Source organism: Marmota monax, unplaced genomic scaffold (genome assembly GCF_021218885.2).
Source record: "Marmota monax isolate L192 unplaced genomic scaffold, Marmota_monax_Labrador192_F-V1.1 WCK01_AAM20220418_F8-fsc00018, whole genome shotgun sequence".
Lineage (NCBI taxonomy): Eukaryota > Metazoa > Chordata > Mammalia > Rodentia > Sciuridae > Marmota > Marmota monax.
In genome coordinates this window covers 21,882,146-21,906,979 of record NW_026692201.1, presented here as the reverse complement: position 1 = coordinate 21,906,979, position 24,834 = coordinate 21,882,146, and the positions used below count along the sequence as shown (strand labels likewise).

General features: G+C 35.3%; 2 protein-coding genes across 6 annotated transcripts in view; one reads left to right on the top strand and one right to left on the bottom strand.

The window, feature by feature from the left end:
- Spata9 (spermatogenesis associated 9) overlaps window positions 1-6,750 on the top strand; it is a 28,244-nt gene extending 21,494 nt beyond the window's left edge. The window contains exons 4-5 of the mRNA XM_046428747.2: window positions 640-735; window positions 6,336-6,750. Of these exons, the coding sequence (XP_046284703.1) occupies window positions 640-735; window positions 6,336-6,626 (387 nt within the window). The 3' untranslated portion in view covers window positions 6,627-6,750. The remainder of the gene's footprint in view (window positions 1-639; window positions 736-6,335) is intronic.
- A 2,001-nt stretch (window positions 6,751-8,751) lies between these two features.
- Window positions 8,752-21,297, bottom strand: Rfesd (Rieske Fe-S domain containing). 5 transcript variants are annotated; one of them, XM_046428726.2, is made up of 5 exons: window positions 20,494-21,091; window positions 19,716-20,398; window positions 10,948-11,123; window positions 10,806-10,840; window positions 8,752-9,037 (listed from the first exon to the last, which is right to left on the bottom strand). In XM_046428726.2, exons 3-5 carry the CDS (start codon window positions 11,120-11,122, stop codon window positions 8,774-8,776), a joined length of 474 nt encoding a protein of 157 aa, XP_046284682.1. In that variant the 5' UTR covers window position 11,123; window positions 19,716-20,398; window positions 20,494-21,091; the 3' UTR covers window positions 8,752-8,773. The 5 variants fall into 5 exon arrangements, with proteins under 5 accessions (XP_046284682.1, XP_046284688.1, XP_046284694.1 ...); XM_046428732.2 differs by having other exon boundaries at window positions 19,716-19,861; XM_046428738.2 differs by having other exon boundaries at window positions 19,716-19,861; window positions 21,054-21,083.
- Window positions 21,298-24,834: the final 3,537 nt, after the last annotated feature.

The window sequence follows — 24,834 nt, the reverse complement described above, 5'->3', positions numbered from 1 at the left end:
TAAACTGAATATGTTATACTGATATGTTTAAAGTAGGGACATCTAGTACCAGAAACTAGAAAAAATTGAGAGGCAAATTCATTACTGGCTGGCATAACCTTCGAAATAGCAAGCTGGATATAACAGAGGGTTTCCTGAAGCTTAATGACCATCTAAAGTCAATGCTGGCCTTTAGCAGTCTCATGATTAACATATCCAAGCAGATCATTAATCTCCGGGAAATGCTTAGTATTTTGATTGCTGTTTGCTTCATTGAGGTTGTGAATAATTTAGTAAGGACTGATTACATAAATTTGAACAAAGAAAAGACTGTTTTTTTTTTTTTTTTTCAAATATGCACAGCAGCACCTCCTAGTGAGCACAGTTTATAATCATAAAAGGTTTAAAGAATTTCAAAAAATGCAAGATTATAGATTTGTCATAGGTTTTGATTAGTAGAAAGTATTTTCTTGTTAAAAGTTAAAAAAAAAAAAAAACTATATATTTTCAAAATGTGGAAAGAAGTCCAGATAGTTGCAATGTAGATGACCTTTTTAAAAATAAAAATTTAAATTCTCATTCTGTAATAACATAGTAAAATAGAACACTGAAACATTGGAAATTTTTGTTTTAATAAGAATATCTTTTCTATTTTTGCAGGTCAGAAAGGGTTCTTTGTGTGATATCGTTTCCTTTCCAGCAAAGACTGCTTTAACTAGCATAATATATGCTTCATATGCAGCACTAATTTATTTGGTAAGTTCTATTGGAATCTAGAAATAAATATAACTTATTTTAAGCAATGTTAAAGATAATACTATACAATTGTGTGCTGTATGATGTTATCTTTAATGATACTATTCACAAACTAAGGTACCATTCTCTTGTAACACAAAATAATTTCATGTTTGATACTTTCTGAGGAGCCAAATGATCTAACAAAAATCAATTTTCTTTAATAACTAAAATTATTTTCAGAAAGTTTATTACTGTTGGAAGGCTTTTGGTCAAGACATTTTAGTTTTTGCTTTCATTTAGCTACATTTGTTCCATTTATTATATCCTATGATAGCTGCAGTTCAGCATTCATCATTTTTGGGTCTATGAATTTGGAGAATACAAATATTAGCATATAATATATTGATGACAAGTGCTGTACATGACAAAAATATTGAAGATTTTATAAGGGCTTTATTTTCTGTTAATCAATAGCCATTTATATTTTACTTTAAAAACACTTCTAACATAGAAAGAGAAAAGTGCACAGCTTGATGAATTATCACAAAATCTATTAATCTATGCAGTAATCAGGTAAAGAAGCAAAACATTACCATCATTCTAGAAATCTCTTTCTTTTACACTTAAAATCATTACCCTTTAAAAATTTTTTTTTTAGTTGTAGATGAATACAATACCTTTGTTTTATTTATTTTTATGTGGTGCTGAGGATGGAACCTAGTGCCTCACACATGCTAGGCAAGCACATTACCACTGAGCCACAACTCCAGCCCCTTCATTACCCTTTTCTATAAAGGCAACCACTACCATGATAGTTCAGCTTTTAAACTGTATGTAAATGAAATAATATAGCTTATAATCTTTTGTGTTTGTCTTCTTTTGCTCAGCATCATTGTGAGATTCATTTGTTGTCTGTAGCAATAGTTTGTTCATTGTCATTGCCATGTAGTATTCCCTCTATCATCATTATTTTACCACTTCAACTGCTGATGATGAGCATTTGGAGTATTTCCACTTTGGACTATTATGACTAAGATTACTATAAATATTATTGTACATATATTTTGGTGAAATTTTTAGGTCATTGAGTATGCATGTGTTTCTCTCTAGTAGGTAATGCAAAACAGTTTTCCAAAATAGTTTGTAGCAATTTACACTAATCCTAGCACATTATAAAAATCCTAGTTACTCTAGATTACCACAGACACTTGGTATTGTCAATATTTTCCATTTCAGCCATTTCTGTGGGTATGTAGTATTATGTTCATTGTGATTTTAATTTTCATTTCAATGATTTGCATTCATTAAATGGATATTTAGATATCCTCCTTTGTGCATTTCTGTTAAAGTCTCCTTTTCTGTTGAAAGATATCAAATTTTTAAAATTATTGATTTGTACTTTAAAAATATATTATAGGAGAAAGTCCTCTTGAGATTATATATGGGCAAATTTCTGTTTTTATCCTGTGACTTGCTTTTTCACTCTCTTACCACTCATTTTCTTCATTTTAATGTAGTTCAATTTATTAATGTTTACCTTTTTGCTAAGAGCTTTGTATCCTAATTAGAGAATCTCAACTTATACCCAAGGCCACAAAAATATTCTCCTGTTGTAGTCTAGAAAATATATTATTTTGCCTTCCACTTTTAGATTTATAATCCATGTGAAATTGGTTTGAGAAAAGGGCCAAATATTTTCCCCCATGAGTATCAAACTGATTTACCTCAATTTCTCAGAAAACAAAAGTCTTTTTTCTATTGTCCTAGAAGAACCCCCACCCCTTTTTAAAAAATCGTGAATCAAGTGTATTTTTATGTAGGTGTGTTTATAATTGGCCTGTTTGTCTATTTTTGCACCAATTTAGCACTATATTTCAGAGCCTTATACGATGTCTTGATAACTGGTAGAATAAGTCCTTCTCCTAATACTGGAACATATGTATCTATTTATTTTGATCTTTAATTTCTCATAATCAATTTATGTTTTGCTGGAATTCTTACATATTTTTATATCAAAACAAATGATATTAATCTTTCCCCCACAATCTATAAATTTATACCTGTCCCAATTAAAATCCAAGCAATTGTGTGTGTATAAGTTGATTCTAAAATACTTAGGGAAATGCAAAAGGCTAAGAATATCTAAACCAGCTGCACCCCAGTGGTGCATGACAGTAATCCCAGCTACTAGGGAGGCTAATGTAGGAAGACTGCAAATCCAAGGCCAACCTGGGCAACTTTGCGAGACCCTTAAAAAAAAAAAAAGTGTTTAAAGGCTGGCAAGGATAGCTCAGTGGTAAAGCACGTACCTAGCAGGCATGAGGTTCAATTCCCAGCACCAAAAAAAAAAAAAAAAAAAAAAAAAATCCAAGACATTCTTGAAAAACTACAACTTACTTTTAAACATGTTATTTCATGTTTTTAAAAAAATCTTGAATGTATCAAATATTTTGCAAATGTTTTATGTTTTTGAGAAGTTCTCAATATCTTAAATATGAATCTTGTATAAAATTGGCATCAATTGAATTAAGATGTAAGTACTCTACAAATATAGTAGGATGGATGAGTATAGGAAAATAAAAACTAAACTAAAACCAAAATTAAACTTCAGTTTCTCAAAGCCTGTTTGAAACCATCCCAGTTTGTAACACTATAAATTTTACAAGCAAATAATAAAAATCTCTTAGTGAACTGTTAATTGATTAGATAAGCATCCAAGACCTGAAAGAGGCCAAGGTTGGAATTATGGTTTTAAAAATAAATAACACATGTATTGGAGATTAATACCACATGAGTGGAACCATGCCACGTGCAAAGAATGCAGTCAACAGAAATGTGGAAAATAGCAACATTTAAGGTGAACTAAGAAGGAATTTATCTATGAAGGAGACAAAAAAGCAACACTCAGAAAAGCAGGAAGAGAATCAGGAAAAATGGTGTCAAGGAAATAAAGAGACTCAGGAAGGTGTGAATGGTTATCAAATACAAGCAGAAAAGATCAAGTAAAAGAAAGATTTGAAAAGTATATCAGGTCTAGTATTTAAGATGCTAAGCTTAATCATTTTGAGAACTAGTTCAGTGACATGTTGGGATAAGAAAGACAGAAATAAACAGGTTTTAGAGTGAATAGGAGATGATAAAATGGAAACCAAGAACATCAACTGGTTTGACTGAGAAAGTTATATAGCAGTCAAGAGAGAGACAGGGCTGCAGGGAATTCCAATTTTAGGATGCAAGATTATTCATGAGTATTGTAGGGGAAGAGCCAGTCAAGAGTGATAGGTTGCACATAAAATCCCAGCAGCTCAGGAGGCTGAAGAAGGAGGATCATGAGTTCAAAACCAGCCTCAGCAACTTCAAGGCACTAAGCAACCCAGTGAGAACCCATCTCTAAATAAAATACAAAATAGGGCTGGAGAGGTGGCTGAGTGGTCGAGTGCCCCTGAGTGAAATCCCAGGTACTAGAAAAAAAAAGAGTGACAGGTTGAAGAGAAAAGGAACAACCGACAGAGAAACTGGTAGGGTACAGGTTAAAACAAAGAAAGGCATACTGACCTCAATCAAAACTCTTAATTTTCTGAGACTGGAGTAAAGTTCCTTAAAATGGGCATAGATATAATTTGTAGATGATGAAAGAGGGAATATCAAATAAGAGAGAACTTTACAATAATTTTTTTTCACAATACAGCATAGTAAATGATCATATTGGGTTATGTGGATGAGATTATGTGTGGTTAGAAGTGATAGGTTTGAAAGTTTCTAGCTCTGGGTTTGGGCACATTCAAAATGCAAGTACCAAAAAATATAAAAATATGTTACTGACATTTAATCATCTTAATTAGAAGTCCGTAGTTAGTTAGGCAGTTCCTAATTTGGTATAGTGGGATCTACAATGCCATCAAGAAACCAGGTGCTTTGGTCTGAATGTGTCCTCTGCAAATCTGTATGTTAACTAACCCCCAAGGTGTGACTATTAGTAGGTGGGATCTTTGTGAAATTATTAGGCATCATGAATGGGATTAGTGCCCTTATATTATAAAAAGTTCCTGAGAGTTGTCTTTTTCTCTTCTACCATATATATACAGTTAAAAGACACCATCTATGAACAAAGCAGGCCCTCACGAGACAGAATCTGCCTGCCATCACCTTGACCTTGGGCTTTCTAATCTCCAGAACTGATAAATAATCCTATTGTTTATAAGATACTCAGTTTATAATATTTTTGTGATAGCAATATGAACAGATTAAGACATCTGGGTCTTTCTACCTTTTTCTCTAAAAACTGTTTTTAGTCCTTAGGTTTGTTACCTCATGCTCAGGCATCACCTCAATATCAGTGTCTGAAGCTGGAAGGGGAAGATAGAGGCAAAAGACAAAGATCTTTCTCTTTAGGTAGGAGGAAAAACTTCCAAATACCCTTCCTGACCTCTTTCCCAGCAGACATATCATTTTATTTCATTGGCCACACGCTAACTTGGAGAAGTGTGGAAAAGCTGTGCTCCTGTGTTCTGTGAGAGGCAGGCAGGCAAGCGGGCAGGATCCAGCTGAAGTTCTTCAAAGCCTGAGTCTCTCAGCCCTTTTGCTACTACCTCTTTTTTTTCTTTTTTTTTATTAGTTGCTCAAAACATTACAGTGATCTTGACATATCATACATTTGATTAAAATGGGGTATGAATTCTTATTTTTCCACGTGTACAGATTGCAGTATCACATTGGTTATACAGCCACGTTTATAAATACTGCCATACTAGTGTCTGTTGTATTCTGCTACCCTTCCTATCCCCACCTTCCCTCCCATCACCTCTCTCTACCCAATCTACTGTGACACATTTCTCTCTCTGCTACTGCTACTACCTCTTCAAGAAAACCTTTTGTGTTTATGCTCCATTATTCCATCTTGAAGCATTTCTTTTGTATAATAAACTAGTTTAAGTTCATTTTTCATAGAAATTTCTATTCTCTTTGCTTGCCTTAACTACTTGACATCATCATCATCATCATTTTCATTGTTAGAAAACTCACAGGGGAAATCTAGTGAATATCCTTCTTAGAGACTCTAATTTTTAAAATTGTTTGAGACGCTTCTCCTTGAAGCACTGAATGGCATTTTTTTTTTTTTTAGGTGGAAATTGGGTCATGTGTTTGCTTAGAAATCATCGATTTGCAAGCTTACTAAATTCTTACCAAAATGTTTATGTCCTTCCCATTGTACACACAGGTACAAGCAAAGTCTGGGAGGAAGAAATTAAAACAAAAAGCCTACTTTGAAATGTTTGGGAACAAATTCCATCTCTCAAAAAAATGTTTCATTATATTTAGTCAGAAGAATAAAGAAGTGAAACAGCTAATGAATTGAGGGAAAAAAAAAGATGTAAAGCACATTTTAACTGAAGCATACTAGGTTTTAAATACTCTTTAGAATTTGGTGTTATGTATTTAGAACAGGGAATCAATGTCCCAATACTTACCATATACCAAGTGCTTCCTGAAAGGAAGTTCTGTTTTATTAGAATATGTAGATTATTTATGCTAAATATTTTATTGCCTTTTTTTTTATCTGTGGTTGTTAGTAGTTTAAAAAGAGACTTCACTTTTCAAAATTTTTGAAAATTATATAGGCAGTCTGCATTAATGCTGTGCTGGAGAAGGTAAAGCACATTTTCCAAGAAGAAGAATCCATAAGGCAAAACACAGAGAGTGAAAATTTTAGAAAAGCCTTTTCAGAGCCTGTGATTTTGGAGCCTGCATTTCCTGAAGGTGAAATCAAAGCAAAACCTTACAGGTCATTGTTGGAGAAGCCAGACAACATTTCAGATCTCCCCAAGCTTCCTGCTAATAAGCAGAGTAATAAGATCCAGGTTTTACATTCGGTATTTGACCAATCAGCTGAAATAAATGAAGAAATCTAAACACAAACATCACTGCAGAGACCTTGAATTATCTATGAAAATGGCACATTTCATCTGATAAAACTAGGAAGCTAGTTTACATATACCAAATGCTCTGCTCTTAAAAAAAAAAAAAAAAAAAAAAAAAAAGCTCCAGGGTGAGGATGGGGGATACTACTAAGCAACTGTCATTCTCTAGTATTTATATGGTAGAGAAAATAAAATGAATCTTGATGTATAATAAACATATGAGTATCAGTATTTTTAATGAACAAAAAAATTCTCCTTTTGGTGGGTTAGACTTTATACCAAGGTTTATAATATCAGCATATTTATAATACTTTTATTAAAGATTTGTTTTTGGTGTCTGAGAGGAAAAAAATTCCCTTTTCAGGGATAATAAAAGGATATTTATTTTCTATCTGAAAGCTTCACAGTTTGAGTCTACCTACCAATTTTTTAACAAACTTACTTGTAAAGTTATGAAAGACTTCCAATTCACAAATGCCATAAAATATTATTTATAAATCTGATAAGATTTCTGTATATGAAGACCCCACACACACCTTTTTTTATTTTTTTCTTTTTTTAAGAGATTAGGTTTCACAATGTTGCCTAGGCTGGTCACAGACTCCTGGGTCCAGGAATCCTTTTGTCTCAGCCTCCCAAGTAGCTGGGACTATGGGTGCCAGCCATACTGTACCAGGCAGTGTTACCTTTTTTTCTGACATAAATTTAGAACCAGAAACCATTATTGCCATTGACTCCTAAGAACAAATGCTTTTGAAACTGGCCCTGCAAACAAGGGTGATAGTGTTTGCTTGCAGGAGACATTTTGGTTTCTTCTGTGCACTCTTCCCTTACCCCAGTGGGGACTGAATCCATGGGCACTCTACCACTGAGCTATATCTTCAGTTCCCCCATCTTTTATATTTTGAGATAGGGTCTCACTAGATTGTCCAGGCTAGCCTCAGACTTGCCATCCTCCTGGCTCCATCTTCTAAGCAGCTGGGATTACAGGCATGTGCCACCATGCCTGGCTCTTCTGTACATTTTAAATTGTGAACTTGTGATCAAGACCTTAGTGGTCATTCAAGGATTTGCACCTGATATAATAGGCACGGATGAACCCACCTCAGAGATGGCACATTTTCTATACCTGGTGAGTAGCTGCTGTTATAAACAATATTTATAAAAGCCTCAAACTCTCTTGTTAATAACCTGAGAAGTCAATAACAAATGTATTACTTCGTGGTGCCCATATTCCAACAGGAAACATAATAATATATAGCAAAGGGCTATATAATATATATACATACATACATATATACATATATTACTATATATAGTAAGAAGTCTTTTTTACATACCACATTCACTATTTTTACAAATAACCAAGAGGCCAAGTAGGCCCCTTAGAATGTTAAGCATTATATTCGAACTCTTAATTTGAGCTTAAATCATGAAGACGGCCATGCATTGAGACTAGGTTCCATTCTTAACAGTACTGAATTCATAAGATACCCATTACATTCTATAGTGTGTTGCTGAGTTTTGCATAATTGGCATCCAGAGTGTTATTTTTAATACTTATGCTCTGTTATTCCATCTTGAAGCATAATTGGCATGATTGGCATCCAGAGCGTTATTCTAAATAGAATAGCACTGGACATAAATAATGTAGTTAAATCAGGGTGAACCACCTGTTGTGCACACATGCACAAGGTTTTCTAAAATAAAAAACAAAACAAAACAAAAAACTTTTATTTAATCTGAGCACAGTGGTGAATGCCTGTAATCCCAGTGGCTAGGGAGGTTGAGGCAGGATCACAAGTTCAAAGCAAGCCTTAGCAACTTAGTGAGGCCCTAAACAACTAAGGGAGACCTTGTCTCAAAAAATAAAAAAGAGATGGAAATGTGACTCAGTGTCCCTAGGTTCAATCCACAATACAAAAAAAAAAAAAAAAAAAAAAATTTTGGATGTATTCTGTTGGTAATCCTTAAATCATACAAAATACATGAACTTTTAAACTCTCATAGATATGTGATTTTTAAAGATAAGTAATAATTGTACCTGTGTTGAAAAAAATCATCTTTGGTATGGAAGCAAAGTTATTGTAAAAATATTTCCACACATACACAACACTTTTCATTGTCATATATTTTTATCAGGAAGAACTCCGAATTACTTTGAAGTCTCCAGTGGCATAAAAATCAGAGTCACACTTAAAGGGTTCCTTAGAAAGAGTCACATAAATATTCCCATTATCCACTGTCACTCTATGAATCCTTTGCTTTATTCCTTTGGAGCACCACTTGGGTTTTGCCGATGGATCTTTAGGGTTTTTAGACTGGTATAATCCTTCTCCTGTTGCCAAAGTAATTTTGTATTTATGCCAGGGGCAAACTATACATGGTCGTCCATCAAAATCCTGGGGAAAGAAATAACTGATTTAATAGTCTGGACATTTCAAATGTTCATGATAACCTTGGACTTAGTATAAAATATATGCAGAAAAGCTAAGTTAAAGAACAGGTCAGCTTTTATTCCCCCTCCATTTACAAATTATTCAGCATAAAGCATAACCTAACTGGAGAACAGTCATTAAGTCCTTTTTGCAGTTGATTAGAAACCCAGTGTGTTAGAGCTCTATCAGAAGATGACTTGCTCAGGCAAATTATACCAAGACTGCAGCATTTTTATCTGTCAATGTCATCTCTACAGAAGTGGGGGAAAGGCTTCCAGCACTTCTGAAGGAACTTTCAGTAGCTGCTGGAAGAACTGTAAGTTCCAGATATGAATTCAGGAGGAGTTATTAAAAGCAGGAGTGCAAATGTTAATTGAAAAGCAATTTGTGATTCCAACTTTGTAACTGTGTCTTAGTGAGGTTCTTCTCAAACTTGAAGGAGAATGGGAATCATCTGGGTCTTGTTTAAATGCAGTGCTGTTTAAGTTCAGAAAGCTTACAGCATTGGTGCAATATTCTCCATGCCAATATTCTCCAAGACTTCTGGGCTGTGGATCACACTTTGGATAGCAAGGTCTTAAAGCTCTCATTATGAACTGAACTGGGGGAAATTCTGACATTATGATAAGTAGGTGCTTACATTTTTCCTCTACACAAAATTTAGAAATACTGATTTTTTCCCCCTCATAGCACCGTCAGCAAACACATTTTCATAATTTAAACATACATATGTCCTTTAACATGAGGACAGGTATAAACCAGGTGGATATCAAGTTAAATTCTGTTTTGTTTGTATTTTTTTCCTCGTGGTACTGAGGATTGAACCGAGGACCTCATGCATGGTAGGCAAGCTCTCTCTCTCTACCACTGGGCTATATCGCCAAGCACCAGGTCGACATCAAGTGTAGAGACAGTGAAATGCTAAGTTCAGGTTTGTATTTTGTGCCAGTTATAGATAGAGAAGTAGAGAGACAGGGATAGAAGAAATAAGGTGATTAGTTTGGAATACATGGAGGCAAAGGCAATTCCTCCATTATTCTTTAGTTAAGACTTCAAAGTGTAATTTCTTTAAAATTTTTAAGAAATATTATTTTATAAAATATATGCTCATTATAAAAACACACAAAGTATAAAGTAAAAAGTATATATTCTTTTTAATATAAAAATGAAATATCACTAGAACTACTATTCTAGGACTTATAATTTTATCACTCACAAATACACTGTTTTTTTTTTGTTGTTGTTGTTCCTCTGTCCACTTACCAACTGGGTTATTTTAACAAATACACTGTTAACATTCCTCAATACCAGCACATATAGTTCTGCCTCATTAATTTAATGGTCATACGGTATTCCACAGCATGACTGTACTACAATTTACTTAATCAGCTTTCTATTGTTAAAATGTTTAGGTTGACCTCGATGTTTTGTTATAATAAACAATGCTAAAATGAACCTTTCCTATAAAGAGACAAACAATGTGCAATTATATTCATAGGATAGATATCTCAGATTATAATTGTTAGGTCAAAGACATGCATAGTTCTTATATTATCTGCAAAATGGTTTTCCCTTACATTGTAGGGTTGTGAATACCAAAAATATCTGCAATTACATTAAAGGCCCTGAGATATAATTAAATCCAAATATACATTATTTTTGAATAAAGAATGAAATGGGAGAATGTAAATAGGAAACATCTGAGTTTTTTGAGAATAAATTCTATACATACCTCTATTTCTCCCAAATGTAAAGGTCCTCCTGAATCTGAAAAGTAATTGAATATTACATGTATTCATTTAAAACCCTGAAATTTGATAGTTTTATGACTTATAAACACAATTTGTATAGAAAAAATAAAAATAAAATCTTACGATAACAGCGAATATCCATAGCATGATATTCTCCTCTATGGTAGAAAATGACCACTTCTCTGTCATGGACAACAGCTGTCATTCTTTCAGATTTTTTAATGTCATCTTCTCTGCCAACACAGACAGAAGAATATTCCTTATCTTCAGGATCTTGTACAGACCCATCAGGATCCATGCTAGTTGGGGGTGGAGGAGGAAAGAAAGAAAATTGCAAATGGTCTATTTGACTACAACTCACAGAGACATAATAAGAGTCTGGGTTTCTTGACTAATGGGTGCATTTTCCTGTAACTATATGAAAGAAAACACTTAAAAAAATTCTTGATTATAGTTAGTCATTACTTGAGTTAGAGACTCCTTATGTCTGCCAAACTTAGAGAGGGCTCCCCCATTCTAAGGCTAGACTTGTATTAGATTAATTTTAATGCTTAAGATGGAAATTTCAGAACTACTAAGGCATGGATTAAAGATTTATGACTTCTTCACTCCCTATTAATTTCAATTCTAAACAACATCTGGTTACAATCTGCATTGTTTCCAGCCTTCTGCTGAAGGTAGCCTGAAGAGTCTTGAGCCCTTTGACTATGAAGGCTCACTTATTTTTGTCTATAGCACATAGCCACCTCTTCAGGCACAACCAGAAAACTACTCTAAAATGAGCAGATAGGTATGAATGGAATTCTTTCATTTTCTTACCTTATATAAAAAATGTCATTACTACTTTGGCTTTATTTTGGGTATTCAAAGAGATTCTCCTCAATTAACTTACAGAAGGGAATTTGCAGGTATCATGTATTTTTTTTCTCAGAACAGATATTCAGTCTATTTATTTGAAAGTGATCCAAAAACCCTTTTATATACTTTGAGAATAATATATTCACAGATTATTAATTCCATGTTAGAAGGAAACATCAAGATACATCAGCGTCAGTGGTTAGGCACCTGAATACATCTGGCATAGAGCAGCTCACTCCACAATGCGGGCAACAGAAAAGGGGCTGCCTATCACATTATGATATAAGACCCTGCAGAACCTGGACCGTTTTCTTGGAACAGACCTACTTCAATTCCTTTATTATGTGACAGAAATTAAAAGTTTATGACAGATGAAAGAAATTAAAGTTTCATATAGCATCTAATCACAACCTACTTTTATCTTTGGAACACTGACAGACAAATTTTTCAATCTATTTAGGAGGAATGTAAGTTTGAAAACAAAAAGCAGGTAAAATTCTCAAGGAGTGGCTATCAATAATAATCTTTATCACAGCAGATTTTTAAAACGAAAAACTTGCAACAGAAGTTCTTCAACTTCTCTTATATAGTTCTCCTTCCTTGTTACAGATAGTCATTCATGATAAACAGTAGAATGTTAGATATTTGTCAGTCATGACAAATATTTTCTGAACATCCACTATGTGATTGGCACTTCAGGAAATAAGACATAAAAGTTTCTGCCCTCCAAGATAAGTAGAAAGTGCCCCAAGATGGTCACTAATAGAACTTAGTAGTATCAGTGACCAAACTAGTTGGAATTGTTTTATTAAACAAAATTATCTAACTCATGAATTTTACTGTTTAAAAGTCTTACTAAACAGTAAAATTCATGAATTTTATTCTGAACTGTAATGACTTTCAAATAAACTATATAGGTTCTTGCTATCACCTATTATACATGCCTGCACATGCATGATTTTTTTGTGTATTTGTGTGTGTGTGCATCTGGGAAAGGTAGTTTATTCTTCCCTTCACTATAGTTTTCCAAGAATTTTATATTATCACACAACTAGCTACATTAATATTTTTGATAGATGGTGAGACTGATAATAAGTAAATGCATAAACAACTATACATTATAAAAGCCAAGAAGAAAATAAACTGAGTAATATAAGAAAGTAATGGGAAGGTGATTTTGCTAATAGGCAAGAAATATAACCGAGATAATAAATGGTTGAAACCAAATGCAAATGAGTTGACATGCTAAGAGCTGGTAGAAGAAAATTCTAAACAGAAGGAATGGCAAATACAAAAACCTGAAGAAAAGAAAGGGCATGGTTAATCTGAGGAACAGAAAGGATTCTGGAACATAATGAGCAAGATTGGCATAAAAACACAAGCCAGGTTGTGCAGTGCTGTGTGGGGACTTTATTCTAAGAGCAATGGGGAGCTACTAAAGGATGTAAAGCATGATCTATTTTTAGACATGATCTATCTTTTTAAAAAAATGCCCTGGGTTCTATGGAGAATGAATTATAGCAGAAGAAGAAGAAAAGCATGGGGATATGGGGGTGGACAGAAATTCAGTAGATAAAGGAGAATGGAAGGAAGGAAGGGGGACTAAGAAAGACAGTGGAATCAATCTATTATAACTTTCCTATGTACATATATGAATACACCACAGTGAATCTCACCATCGTGTACACTCACAAGAATGGGATCCTAATTAGAATAGATATATTCCATACTTGTATAATTATATCAAAATGGATTCTACTGTCATGTGTAACTAAAAAGAAACAATAATAATAATTTTAAAAAAGAACTAAAGCATGGAAATGAGAAAGTTACCTTAGTGGACCATGGGAGAGAAGGTGGCTTAGACTAAGGTGTTTCCTTTGTGGGGGAGAAAAAAGTAACAACAATAACAATGGCATAATGAATTACACTAAATGCCAGACTCTATTTTAAGACTTCATTGATTTACTTCTTCAATCCCCCAACATATTACTTTTTTGGTGGTGCTGGGGATTGAACCCGGGGACTTGTGCATGCAAGGCCGGCACTGTACCAACCCCCAACATATTACTTAAAAGGTATTATTTAATTTTACAGTGAGGAAACTGAGGCACAAAGAAGTTGGGCTGATGGAGTGAAGGCGCTAAATAAAAAATAAATAGAGATGGTTTCCAAGTTTTAGGTTTATGCAGTGAGGTGAACTGCTGTGCCGGTGACTGTGACTGTGATGGGAAAGACTGAGAAAGAATGGTAATTTTACAGCAAAGGAAAATCAAGCACTTGCTGTTTTTTGTACATACTGAATTTGAGGTGCCTAAGAGACATCTGAGTGGAGATATCTAGGCAGCAGTCAAACATAGGAGACTAAAATTGAGGATGACTAAAGAAAGAGAATCTTAGTAGTTTTCTAGTTATAGAGTTCAATGCAACCACTTAGGGAGCACAGATAGGGGAGAAGAAGGTCTAAGAAAATTCCTAAAGCACTTTAACATTTGAACATTTAGAGGTTAAGAGGATAAGAAGCTAAATAGAGGCAGACCACTAAGTGTGTATAATTTATTGCTAATCAAATTAAATTCCTTCACTGCTTTCTTATCTTTTCTGTATTTTCTTCAAATTGCAAGTAGGTGATAACATGCAGGGGTCATGGAGAGGCAGTTAAGGAGGTAAAAATCTTCTCTAATGCTGGCTACCTCTGTGTGTTAAACAATAAATGATATACATGAAGTAAACATGGGTTTCCTAGGAAATTTACTCCCAAAACTTTGGTTTTCATTAAGAGCTGGGTCTACCCTTTTTTCTTTGTAAATTCACTTAATCCCTATACCACTACTCTCCTAGAAATTAAATACTGGTTAATATTCAAGTAAGGGCTTACATTTAGAATAGAAACACTATAACTCCTTTTCCCAATATTTCTAAAGTTTATCTTCTATTTCACTCTATAATGTCCTTTTGGCCAAATATAGAAATTAAAAGGTCAGGGAAAAAAATAACCAAGTTCAAGAAATCTCTCAATAGTATTCATAGGGACAGACTCAGGGTTCTGGTTTGATCCAATCCTTAAATCAAAATGATGATTCAGTTTCAGTTCCATTTTAACAATTTAATCATTTTTTAAAGATTGATATGATTTTTTATACCTTTTTATACCCTGTATAACATTTAGCAGCCATTTTTCAAAATTCAAAGTTAGAGACATATTCAGCCTTAAAAATGGTATATGTGGGCTGGGGATGTGGCTCAGCGGGTAGAACACTTGCCTAGCATGTACAAGGCCCTGGGTTCGATCCTCAGCACCACATAAAAATAAATAAAATATAAAGATATTGTGTCCAACTACAACTAAAAACTAAATATTTTTTTAAAAAATGGTGTATGTGTACATTTCCAATCCCCAAATAACTCTTTGGTCATCTTACAAAACCTCACTAGATGTTCATGATAGATATAAGCCTTCTCAAACAAAATATAACTACAATTCTAAAGGTTGTGACAAGTCTAGGTTTTTATTTAATACTTTCATTTTCAGTTCCATTTTAACAATTTAATCATTTTTTAAAGATTGATATGATTTTTTTATACCTTTATTTATTTTTATGTGGTGGGGGGGATGAACCCAGTGCCTCACACATGCTAGGTGAGCGCTCTACCACTGAGCCACAGCCCCAGCTACAAAAATTTAATCATTTAATGGATTCATTTAACCAGAATGGGAAACTACAGAAAGGCCTAGAAAACCTGAGAGGAATCCAACCCTGCCTACTACAAGATAAGAAATTACATATGGAAAAGGAAAGGAAGTAAATAAAATGATGTCCCTTGTTATCTGTAGAGACTCAGGTGCTGTTAAACACTAAGACATTTGCTATGAAATGCTCATAGTAAGCATAATATACTTGCAACTGGGGTTGTGGCTCAGTGGTAGAGCACTTGCCAAGCTGTGTGAGGCACTGGGTTCAATTCTCAGCAACACATATAAATATATGAATACAATAAAGGTCCATCAACGTCTAAAAAACTTTTTTAAAAACATAATATACTGCCGCAGTCTGGCTGGGCACAAAATCACGAGCCACTCAAGCAGGAACAAACTTTATTATTTTTTGAAACTGCCGCCAATGTCTGGTAGGCACCCGGGAAGATTTTTTCCACCCACGCGGCCTCCTCCCGGACCGCAGAGAGAGCTCCTCCCCCGGAACTCCCTCCTACTGTACTTCCCCAACCAATGGGAACTCTCCAGGAGTCCCGTAGCCGGCCTAGGTGAACAGCAGGAGTCCAATATCCATATGAATGCAAATCTTAACATAATCATATCATCTCAATGGCTAGCTGGCGTCACCTTTCGACCAAAAATGCCATGCATCATATACTTGGCTCTTAGCAATATACTTGTCTATAATTTAATGTATTTATCAAAATTATGGATCTCAAATCAACTTTAAATAAATACCGCAATTTTAAGAAGCTCATCCTTTATAATCAATAATCTCTTCAAATACAGTAATTTGTCATAACTCATAGAAGTTGGCACAATGTACTTTTTTCCTTGATCAACAGGCCATTTAAATTTTATTTAAGTCCAAGGTTAACATCTGACCTATAAACACATATATCCAACTCTTTTAAAGGGGGCACTTGGACCTAGCTTAGAATGGTTCTGAACTATAGATCCAATCCTCTCCCAACAAGAAGTTTATGGAAGTGTCAAGGGGCTGCAGGCTTTTTGCAGAGGATTTTCATGATGGCTTCTCTGTTTATTTAAACCTATACAATGGATTAAAAACGTTACAATGTTAGAAGGAAATGAGCATAAGTCACTTTAAAAGCAAGTTTATAAAACAGAAATTATTACAAGTAAAGTCTCTATGTGAGTGTGTTAGGAGTAAGGTTTAGAAAAAGGGCATAGACCATTGTTTTGAGAGGGGTAGTTCTGAGCCATGTGGAAGACAGATATCAGATGTCATCATTAACTGGGCTCCAAACTGAGGTGGAGAGAGGAGCAGGGGAGGGAGGGCATTTGGGGAAGGGAGGAGAAGAGAGGGAAGAGAGGTGATGGGAAGGGGGAGGAGGAAAGGGAGAAGAGGAGAGAAAGTGCAAGCATATCAGCATGGAGAGGAAGAGGCATGAGTTTAATTCAATGTATAAAGGAAAGTATTACACAAATTAAGTTTAGGAAATTACAGGAGTATCAAATATGTATTCTGGAGTTTGCCCTGTTAATCCTTGCTCTAAGTAACCTAGTTGGTCTGGAGGTATATAGCTCAGTGGTTGAGGATATGCTTAGCATGAATAAGACCCTGGGATCAATCCCAACATGGCAAAAATAAAACAAACCTATAATTAATCTAATTATTGAAAAAAGAATAGAAAAATAATACAAACATTATTCTAAAAATTTATCTCACAATAAAAAAATATTGTTCTTTAGAAAAGATGATGAGTACCACAAGCATGATTTTCTATATTACTTATGACCATCAGGAGGCTAGAATATTATCTTTCTAAACAGTCACCTGGTTTTACTTGATTTTGGCAGGTACCCAAAATATACAAATTGCTAGGTGGTAGTATTTACGTTCAGAGTTGGGCGTGCAGCCTTTATTATATTTTGTTACAGAACACACAGAGGGGCAGCTATGATAAGAAAAATGAAAAAAGAGACAAATGAAATGAATGAGGAAAAAAGGCTTAGGAAAAAAAAGGCAAAACAATATGAATTTGGAACACATACAACCAACAAAGGATTAAGATGCAGAATATAAACTGGGCAGAGTGGCACATGTAATTCAGTGAGACCCTGTCTCTTAATACAAAAAAGGACTGGGGGCTGTGGCTTAGGGATTGAGTGTCCTTGAGTGTCCCCAGTACCAAAAGATGCTCAAACTCAGAAGGAAAATGCAAAGGAAATGCAAAGCAAAGACACAAATGGGACATTATTTTCCATCCCCCAGAATGGTAAAAATTACACCAAGTATAAGCAAAAATATTGAGCAACCACTAGTGATGACAAAAATTAATGCTCAGTTTGATACTACCCAGTAAAGCTGAACATATACCTAACCCAATAACCCCACTATAAGTATATGCCAGAGAAATGTGCACAGGCACACCAGGCACAAGAACAACTGTAACAGAGACAAGGAACTCAAAACCCATCAGGAGTAGAAGGAGTAATTTTTATGTTTGCTCAATAGAATGCTATAAAGCAGTAAAAATGTATTGCTACATCAATTTAGATTATTTTCAAAAACAACTGCAAATGAAAAAAATTCTTAAATATTTCTAGGTAGACTTCCATTTTTATCAAGTGCAAAAGCAAGCAAAACCAAACAATATATTATTCATAAATAAATGCTTATAGGGCAAATTTGTAAAGAAAAGCAAGGGAGATGACAAACAAAATTTCTTAAATGTTTCAAAATATCTAGTCAGTTCTTATATTTGAAATTACTTTTGGGGGCTGAGGCTATAGCTCAATGACAGAGCACTTGCCTGGCACATGTGAGGCACTAGGTTCAATCCTTAGCACCACATAAAATAAAATAAAATAAAATAAAGGCATGCTGTCCATCTACAACTACAAAAAGAAAAAAATCAAAGAGAAAATGTTAAAAAAATTACTTTTCAATATTTAAATTGTATCCTGCTTTATGTCTATGTTGCAAATGACCTAAAACCCAAGCAAAAAGAAGAAAAAGTTGTACTTTATACCCTCATAGAATGTGCTTACACATAGATCATGAATGAACTATTTAAATTTTGTATAGCTTGTGTCAAAACTTATCACTAGAGGAAGAGTAGATGAAGTGTCCCGCCCACCCTCCCCCCATGGTGGGGGAAAAACAAGTATAGAAATACTAGTATTTAATAATACCAAAATACAAGAGATGTAAACTAACACCAAAAGTTAATTAAGCTTGTCCAAATAAAGTCCTTCCCTAAATTTCAGTTTCTTCAGTCTTTGCAAGGTTTGCCTCCAACCAATAAAAACTGTGGTGAACTTTAAAGGGACTGATAAGAAATGAACAGAGAAGGCTGGGGCTAAATGATAAAGGTTTCAGAGACTTACCATTACAGCCTTGCATTATGCTTAGGAAAGTATTATCTCATCCTTCAAATAATAGTTTCCTTTATGTATCATAAGTGGTAGTCTTTATTTATGATATTTGATGACTATTTATAACTAATACTCATATTATTCTTAATTGAATACTGTGAATATCATGGTCCATTCAAACAATAGTGAGTCCATGTGTTCACTTTAATTACGGTTACTTTGATGAATTCTTCATGTACTCCTACACATTGTCTCTATTTTAGTTTAAGTTCTTTTTAAAACTTATTTTTTAGTTTTACATTGACAGACAAAATTGTATTTATTTACCGTGTACAACATGATGTTCTGAAGTATATATTTTCTGTGGAATGACTACATATAGTTAATAAATGCATTACCTCACATAATAATCACTTTGTGGTGCAAACACTTTACATCCATTCCTAGATTTTTTTCAATACAGTATTTTATTAACTATAGTCACCATGTTGTGCAATGAATAAAAAGACAGCAGATTCTTAAATGAATGCACTTACACATAGAATGTGCTTACACATAGAGAAAATTAGTCAATTTAGACAGTTTGTGGGATAGGTGAAATTTTCCTTCTGAAAAATTTAACTCTTCTATTCCACTACTGTCTTCAAAAAACATTTTTTGGTCTGTCCCTAAAATTAAGTTTCTAAAGGTGCTAACTCCATATAAAGTTACAAACTAGTTAAATGGATCCTCAGTCACTATTAGGTTCTATTACAAAATAGGTAATACATTCAGATTAAATTTAAAGAAAAAAGGGCCTGGGGATATAGCTCATTTGGTAGAGTGCTTGCCTCACATGCACAAGGCCCTGGTTCAATCCCCACCACCAAAAAAAAAAAAAAAAAAAAGATAAATTTAAAGAAAAATACTTTAACTCCATTAAGTTTCCATAAGACACTGGAGACAAAAGAGACATGAAATTAAAGGTACTTACTTGATATTCCTCTTGAGCAAGGACAAAGGTGCTTTTACTAAGTCTGGGGACTTGGCCCACACATTATCAAAATGTTTATCACCAGGGTGACACCCTTGCTTTTAGGTTCAGGCAACAGAAATGCCTTGGACAGTAGTTTTGTATCTCTTTGGATGACAGAATAACAATAGATTAAAAACAAAACAACAACAACAAAAAAACCCAGCTATCCTCCAGTGAGTGCCTACTGCTTGGCCTCTTTTCATATAGTAGGCTCACTGACTCTCACTAAATTGTTGATTAATGATCGAAGATATGAGTAAGTACTAATTAGGTAGACCTACATTTCTTATAAAGCATGCAGCCTGCAAGTAAACCATCCTTTTAGCAATGCAAAGATTTACATCAGTTATGTATATAATGGTTATCTTTATATTGGTGGTATATACATGTATCAGGAAAAAAAGATGGTTCTGATTTTTTTTTTTCTTTTTAATTTAGAAACGCTAATGTGTAAGAGCTGTAGCCACAAATGTTTAAAATGGAATACAAGCCTAATAAAGTCCTGTAGCTATTCCGTTCTGGAAACGGCCACCATCAGCTGGCATTAGCGCTCCATGATCACAGCTGAGCTCGACTTAAATCCAGGCTTTGCGTGATTTGGGGCGAATTGCTTCATTCTGCTGTGCTGCATAAGAAAGGGGCTGCCACATAGAGCATGGTGAGGGTTAAGTGCTTGAATTCACTTGAAATGATTAGAGCAGGGCCTAACCTCAGGAAATGCTTAGTTGGTTCCTACCTCTAAGTTCTTTATAGCTCTGCCAGTTTGTCTTGAGTGACTTCAAACTGTATTTAACGTTTCAGTAAAGATGATCTGCAGTTATTAAGATCAAGCAGCAGGGCTGGGGTTGTGGCTCAGCAGTAGAGCACTCATCTAGCACGTGCGAGGCCCTAGGTTCGGTCCTCAGCACAACATAAAAATAAAAGTATTGTGTCCAACTACTTCTAAAAAATAAATATTAAAAAAAAAGAAAGAAAGAAAGAAGAAGTACTAGCAGCGCCTTGGATAGTCTGGTGGTTCAGATGCAATCCCATAGGCAGACTCCAGGAGACAAATATCTGGGACGAACAGGGCTGCAAAAACCCTAAAGCAGTTATTATTTTAGAGCGCACAAATGCCCAGAAAAATGTTTGAAACCACTAGGGCCGCAGGTCAGGGGTGAGGCCCAATTCCCAAGGTGAACAATGTCAGGGGGCCTCTGGTGCCTGCGCAAAAGCCTGCCCTGGAGGTTAACGGTTAACCAATGCTGAACCCCTGGCCAACGCGTTCGGAGAAATAAAGAGCAGAGTGCAACGCACAGCACAAGCGCCAGCCGTCGCCGCCGGAAGTCCGGGCCGCCGCGGGCCGGAAGCAGCTGGCCCCGCGAGCCCCGCCCCGCGCTAGGCCGTCCAGCCGCGCATGGCAAGAAGAGAACTCACCGTTACGTCCTCGCTCCGCCTCGGCGAGACCCACCCGCTGTGTCCTCCGCGGGTTGCGACTGCGCGAGCCAGAGCTCTAGCCCTCGCGTCGCGCCTCCGCCGGGAGGGCGTAGTCGTCCACGTGACCCAAGAGTGCCCGCCCCGGGTATGACGACCCCGCCTGACATCCGCACGGCAAAACTGCCAGCACCTCAGAACTAACTGGCCGCCTTAATCATGTGTTTGACAAATGTGATCGGTTTACTTATTTGGTGCTTATTAACTCACTATATTTATCCAAATTTTAAATGCACCCAGCAATCGCTGTCTTAGGAATTTACCTATACAGTATTTATAGAAGTTCTTCACGATGCATATAATCCATGTATAAGGATGTTTATTGCAACGAGAGAATAAGTATAGCTAAGTGATAATCAACCCAAGGAAAGGGTTAAATAAAGCACAGTAAGTCCTTAAAGTCCTTAAAGTAATTATTCTCGGATATATCGACTGTTAAAAGGCACAATACAGAATATTATGTGTAGAGTACACTCCTTAGTGTAAAATTATTTATTGAGATTCAAATATGCTAGTGTGTACACAAACTTTTCTTTAAAAGGCAAAATAAATGTAATGGCTATTTGCGGGAGAGATGGAGGGTGTAGTTTTCCTATTTTGAACTTCGCATTTTTTTTCTCTTTATACTTACCTGAATTGAAAAGAAAATAAACAAATAATCCTCATATTTGTATTCAGGACTGGAAGCTAGATGACCCCGGTAGATTTTTATTTTAAGTTTCCTGGATTATCTTCGCGCAGTGGTTCTTATCTATGCCTTATAGTTACCTGTGAGTTTTTAAAGTCATGATACCCAATCTGCCCCAGAGCACTGAAATAAAAATTTTAGTGGGGAGGGAGATACAATATATATCTTTCAAGTTTACTAGCGATTCTAGTGTGAACCCAAGGTTGAATGCCACAGCCTGTATTTGGTATACTTAGTACAAGTATCTCTCTTAGGGATCTTTGACCCTAGGTGTCCCAATGGTCTTAGGGTAGCTGAAATCTTGTCCATTTACCCCAGTGTGCTTTATAATGCCATCTTAAAAATAAGCCTTTACATGTAAAAAGTTAAGAAGTTCAGAATAATGGTTTTGCCTCCAGTGCTGGTTTCTTCTGATTCTGTTATGTTCAATATACTTTAAGGGTGATCAGTAATATTTTGTGGGATAATTTCCCTTTTGATCATTTGTTTCACTGATTGAAACACAAATGAACCATCTAGTTTTATAATCACCAAAGTGATAAGATATATTTATTATAATTTCTATTATCTGTTGGCTGTCCCAAATTATTTTATTTACACACGGAGAGTGTTATTAGTACCTAGTTTGTGTTATTGAAGGACTAAATAAGGTTTCCCATTTTTAATGAAAAGTGTTCTTTTTTGTTTTGGCATAATATGAGCATTAAAAAGTCCAGACCTTAGATCCATTGACCTAAAATCTGACTTTGAATAAACTCAGCTCTTTAGTAAATATACTCACATATACACACAAGAAGAATGAGAGAGGAAGGGAAACTTTCTGTCAAAAACATTAATGTAGTTAGTTATGTGATAATATAATATTCTTGGAAATCTATAATGAAGGGCAGAATAAACTACTTTTTTTTCAGTTCCCAGATGCACATGCAAAAATGCACAAAATCGGCATTGCAGTAATGCACATTAGGTGACAGCAAGAACCCATAAAGTTCATGTGAAAGTCATTAAAGTTCAGAATAAAATTCATGAATCTTACTGTTTAGTAAGGCTTTTAAACAGTAAGATTCATGAGTTAGTTAATTTCGTGCAATAGAATAGTTCTAACCAGTTTGGTCACTGATACTACTAAGTTCTATCAGGCACTGTCTTGTCTTTCTACTTATCTCATTGGAACCAGTTTGTTTCTTCCTTCTTTCTTTTTTTTTTAAAAAAATATATTTATTTGTTCTAATTAGGTGTAATAACAAAAGAATGCATTTTGATTCATTGTACACAATTGCAGCACAACTTTTCATTTCTCTGGTTGTACGCAATGTAGCGTCCCACCATACGTGCAGTTCATACATGTACCTAGGGTAATGATGTTCATCTCATCCCACCATCTTTCTTGCTCCCATACCTCCTCCTCTCCCTCCCCTTTGCCCAAAGTTTTTCCATTTTTCCCATGCCTTCCCCACCCCCCACCCCCATCTTTTTCTTTATTCTTACATTCTTTGCTTTCTGGTGTTTCTTACTTTGGCCTCCTAGTGCCACCTAGTGGTACATGGGGCATGAAGAAACTTTAGGTTGTCCTCTGAGATCTTGGCTTTTAGTATCTCCATGGATTAATAGGGACAGTTTCAAGTGTTCCTTCTTAACTTTGTGAGCCCAGCCCCTCTATACTGAGCATCAGGCTTTTATAGGTAGGGTTTTTAGGTACCATGCTCTTTTTTTTTTTTTTTTTTTGGTAGTGCTGGGGATTGAATCCAGGGCCTTGTGCATGTGAGGCAAGCACTCTACCAACTGAGCTATATCCCCAGCTCCCATGCTCTTTTCTACTTAGAGAAGTTAAAACATTGTCTTCACTAGTTTTGGGAAGGCACCTATGTGCTGCTATTTTCACTAAAGAAGTTTGAAGGGTATACACACCCATGTATATTTCCTACTCCTTTAAATCAGAAAACATTAATAATGTTGCTTTCATTAGGCCACTGTGACTCAAATCATAAGAGGGTGGCTTTAAATGTCATCTATCTTCTATGATTCCTAAACCAATGTGTCTACAGTCTACATTTGTTGTGAATGCCTACTTGATATTTTCATGTGGATATTGTGGCAAAGACAGTGGTGTTCCCTAAATAGCCCATCTACTTCCAGCTCTATGTGCAGTTTGTTGAGGCCCTGAGTTCTGGTCAGTTAGGCTGTGAGTGAAAATGTATTATGCATTCCTGGGTTGACCACAGAAGAGCTGATATGATATCTGTCCATTTGCCTCTTTTCTTTTTTTCCTGATTTAATAAGGACTTGTTTTTGATTAAAAAAAAAAAAAGGTCTCAAACATCAGGCTGCTCATAAAAGTGACCCACAGTATCAACTTTAGAAAACAAAGACTACTACACTAACTATTCTTCTAAAGATGCACTTAACATGCCAGCTCTCATTCACAAAAATACATTGTTGTATTTGTGTTGAACAGTTCTACACAGGACTATTATGTGGGGGATAAAACACATACCTCTAACTCGTTGCTGCTCTCAGGTGCTACAACTAAATGAGATTGCCTTTGCAGTTAGGGAAGCAACAACTGAAATCATGTATCAATGGAAAGAACTGTACTCCCTGCATAACAAGAGATTATTTTGGAGACAACTGATAAAAGCATATATTCTTTTTATTGTGAAGTCATGAAGAGGTATCAAAATTAAAAGCAAAAATTACAGGGTAAGACTTAACAAAACTGCTAGGAGCATCAAAAGAAGTGAAAAATGGTACTAGACATAGGGCAAAATGAATTAATGAACATGGGAAGGACAAAAATAGGGAGACCAGTGAGCATGTGCTGAAGATACTAGGGAGAGGATCTGGTGAAATTTTGATCTTAGACAAGAACCTAGGTAAAGAAATAATGGGATAAGATTTCTAAACCCCACTATGTGT

Excerpts from the sequence above, each read along its gene's own strand:
- Rfesd (XM_046428718.2), bottom strand. The coding sequence starts at position 11,122 with ATGGATCCTGATGGGTCTGTACAAGATCCTGAAGATAAGGAATATTCT. Across the intron at positions 10,841-10,947 it reads TATGGATATTCGCTGTTATC|ATTCAGGAGGACCTTTACAT; the intron begins GTAAGATTTTAT and ends ATTACTTTTCAG. Across the intron at positions 9,038-10,805 it reads TACATTTGGGAGAAATAGAG|GATTTTGATGGACGACCATG; the intron begins GTATGTATAGAA and ends TTCTTTCCCCAG.